General features: G+C 46.2%; 1 protein-coding gene across 1 annotated transcript; it reads right to left on the bottom strand.

Moving 5' to 3' along the window:
* Positions 1-1,081: 1,081 nt before the first annotated feature.
* LOC119440065 (adult-specific rigid cuticular protein 15.5) lies at positions 1,082-1,618 on the bottom strand. Its single transcript, XM_037705007.1, has one exon. It carries the CDS (start codon positions 1,616-1,618, stop codon positions 1,082-1,084), a length of 537 nt encoding a protein of 178 aa, XP_037560935.1.
* Between the last annotated feature and the right edge of the window lie 2,350 nt (positions 1,619-3,968).

A 3,968-nucleotide genomic window follows, 5' to 3' on the forward strand; every position in this document is an offset into this window, starting at 1 on the left:
GTGCACGCACCAAGAAGCTCGACGAGTACCCAAATACATTTTACGCTTCTGTATCCCTGTATACCTATAAGAAAAACAAGGAAACCGCCGAATATTGTGCCCCATTCGATTAAGAGGTCTGTGTATATTGATATATTTTATTAGGCGACAAGATATGTACAGATTTTATGCCGTGATATTCTGTTAAATTATGCAGAACACAGATAAGCTGCCTACAAACACTTTGTCGGCAATATTCAGGGCTGTCTGTACGGCGATAAAGGCTTTTCTCCGCTGCATCATTTGGTTACAATAAATCATTCGGGTAACTAAAGCTTTCTTAGTCAATTACGTCAACTTTAGACGTCTGTGCAAGCTTGTTTAGTGTTGAGGCCATGGGGGCATTCCCACGCTACTTATTTTTCTTCTTTTGAATGCGAAAATACACACGCTTAATCCCTCACAAGCTGTATACTGTATATGCAGACTATAGCTTCAGTGCGTGACGCCTGGTGCTTGAATCTTGTACCGTGCGTAAAATTCTGTCCCATTGCTAAGCTCTACATTCGTTGAAGTACTTGCCAACGGTCAACGTACTTGGCACCAGTACTTGGCACGTTGCGTCAGTTAACTTAAGCGTTTCCTGGAGATTTCTCATCTTTGGCTTCAGGCAATACGAAAGGATCTCTGGAAAAATGGGGCCAAGAAAAAGGAACTGGTTCTTGTTCTTTAGAAAACGTTATCAGATCGGCAGGCTTCAAGTGGTTTTTCTAGAAAAGAATGAACTCTAAAATAAGTAAGGCCAACGCGCACATCCGAAAGTCAGTAGCAGTCAAATCCACTTATTTGAGATTTAAATTCAACTAATAAACGCGAGAAAATGATGGCATTCGTTGGTAGCCCCACAGGACCATAACGTGACTTGGAGGAGCTCTCAGGCTCTTTCTTTTTTACTATTTGTGTACCATGACAGCACGCATTTTACGTATCAAACAGGTTTTATTTATTTGCCGAGACTTGCCGGCTTACAGTGTATTATTTGCCGGCTTACAAGTATTATTTGAACTAAGGGGCCATCATTGTCAGCTAGGGGAAATAGTCGTTAGCGCCGGCGATAACCGTGGTGACCGGCAGCCCATCCGCCGTAGTTAGCCGGACCATATCGACCAACACCATAGCCAGCACCATAGCCAGCACCGTAGCCGCTGGGGCGTCCGTATCCAGCGTAGCCGGAGCCTCCGAGCCCCTGTCCATACGGAGCGTAGCCGGAACGTCCGTATCCACCGTTGCCGTAGGTACCAGCAGCAGCAACATTCTGGCCGTATCCGTACGCACCGTATCCGCCATAACCATTCGTGTAGCCAGGCACTGCCGCCCTAGCACCGTATCCTGCAGAAACTGCAGCTCCAGCGGGAACCGGTGGTACAATCGGTGCAGCGTTGAACACGACGTCTGCGCTTGCTCCGGGAGCTGTGCCGGGTTCGTTGGTGTCGACTGTGGCACGGAATCCGTTGGCGTCGGCGACGTAGTTGACCCGCCGGTACAAGCCGTACACGTCCATGTATCCGTACGAACCGGTCTTCACGTTGTTGGCGTCGCCCTGCTCACTGCGGTACTGCCGGTTGCCGAACTCATCCATCGTGTCGTAGCCTGAATTGTATGGCTGGGGTGGCTAGAACGAAGGGCGCCACCATTATTTGGAATAGATGGAAACGTGTTAATGTACGTAACAAAACTGCCAATTTGGACGACTTCGTGTACGTTATGTTAAACGTCTAGCTGAAATGAATTGATAGTTCAATATCAGTGGTAGAACGCAGAAAGGCTTCCCATTAGTGGCAAGTGTTTGCTATAGACCAATGTCTTATCACTTCGGTCACTATTATGATTAAGCCACTCTCGTTGCTACCAGCACTTATGACACAGAATTGACTTGCTTAAATCATACATTTTGCAGGCGCATTCATCGATTAAGTGCACACACCCTCGAAGAATTGTTGTATAGCCACTACTTGAAAATTCAGTACAACTGCGCCCCAATGGTCCCGCTGACGCTGAAATATCTTTTAGCTTGTATTTGGTCCCAAGGGCTGAAAGCGATGGCAATCATGGAAAATAACTACAGCGCTACCATCGATAGAAAGATGCCACTGTGCATTCATGGACACCACTCTTCGAACAAGTTATCTCGTTGGCCAATAACTATACTACAGTGGAACAGCATTCTGCTTCTGAAACACGGGGTAAAATTTCGAGGTCCTCGAGAGCTCGAAGTATCGGTTCTTCTTATTGAAGTAATGAAAATGAAAGAAAGAAATCAGTGCTCTCTATAATGAGATCACTTAAAAAAATATAAGCCTCCTTTCCACGCTTTGAAAGCGGATATACAGCGAAGCTGGTGCGGACATTAGATAAGTACCGCCACCCCAGCTGACGTTAGACGACGTTACACAAGCACCACCACGACAAGCGACGTGCGTCACGCGCTCACGGACGTGTGTGGAAGTGCAGCACGCGGCCTCATTCTTCTAGGCCGTCCGCCAAGCGCAACTGCCCCATTGAACTAATTTACTGTTTAAAAGTAAATTGCGTCAGAAAATTGGTAAATTACGACTTCTACATAACCTGCAGACATGATACTACCGGAATATAATTCGAATATACAAGAAAACAATTATCTTACGCGGAAACTCAAACACAAACTCCTTTTGCAGGATGCCGTTTTTTGAATGAGCCCGCCTTGAAAAATACCGACCAACTAGAAGCTAACAACTTCGATGTAAAACCTTGCAAGGTGCGCACTGCTCTTTCTTATCTTCTGCGCTCGAGGTATGATGTTTTTGGTCGTATGCGATATACGTGCACATTCGTGGAAACGGTGGTAGCGGGAAGGGTGTCATCACTTACGCCGGCGTAGTCTGCATATCCTCGGTAAGGACTCCCGGCAGCAGGGCCAAAGTAGCCTCCGTATCCGGGACCTTGGTATGCCGCTCCCGATTGGTGGTGGTGCAACGCATTGGCTCGCCATACAATGCAAGCGAGGAACAGCTGAATCTAGAATGGGAAGCAATAACTTCCGTCTAAGGATGCACCGTTTCTAATTTCCCACCAGAATAAGTGCAAGGTGGGAAAAACTTATTTTATCGATTTGTGAGGTCTTAAGTGCTGACAGAGCACTTAAGTGCTGATAGAGCACTTAAGTGCTGATAGAGCACTTAAACAAAAACAGTCCTCGCTTTCAGAACATTTGAGTTCTGGGAACGTAAGCACGAGGAACATCTAACTGTTGTGTGCGAAAAATGGCGTCGTGCTACGCGACAATTGTTTCCCACCGCGATTCTAGTTGGACTTCTGCAATTCGCTGACAGAATTCGAATTTCCTTGCGACAATATGTATGTCGAGCGCTCGCTCCGACCTGAACAGTTTTATTTACCAGCGTCTTCCCTTTTATATGATGCCTTGAGTTTCTAAGAACAAAAATGGCGAGAACAACCTCAGCAAGCTATCGTACAGACTGTTTTAAAGTTGAAGAGTAGAAAATTTTCAATGTAACGAGATTGGGCGAAGAAACGTTTCCGTGAGACTTATCTCGCGGCGTCAATGTTGTCGCTGTGGCTTGCATAATTTTGACGTCCTGGCCAAGAAATTGATTGGGAACAGAATATTTAGAGTATGTGGGTCTTGATGACGCATGCCCTGGCCTGATAATCGGAACGAAGGAGCGAGTGATTAGATTACAGTTGGGCGATTCTCATAAGCAAGTGGAGCATCCTTTTGCAACGAGTAGTGTACGAAAGGGTAAGTGATGCGGAAGAATCTATGTCAAGATACACGGGTGATGACTGCAGAGTGCCGGCGGTAAAATAAGCTACAACTCTCTGTCTGCTGTTGTATCAATCTGCATGTAGCAGCGACGTGACTAATCAAGCTTCACCGCTTCAAATAATACAGGATACAAATTATCCCGCACGAAAGGTGATCCTGACAG

This window comes from Dermacentor silvarum, chromosome 2, assembly GCF_013339745.2.
Source record: "Dermacentor silvarum isolate Dsil-2018 chromosome 2, BIME_Dsil_1.4, whole genome shotgun sequence".
Taxonomy (NCBI): Eukaryota; Metazoa; Arthropoda; class Arachnida; order Ixodida; family Ixodidae; genus Dermacentor; species Dermacentor silvarum.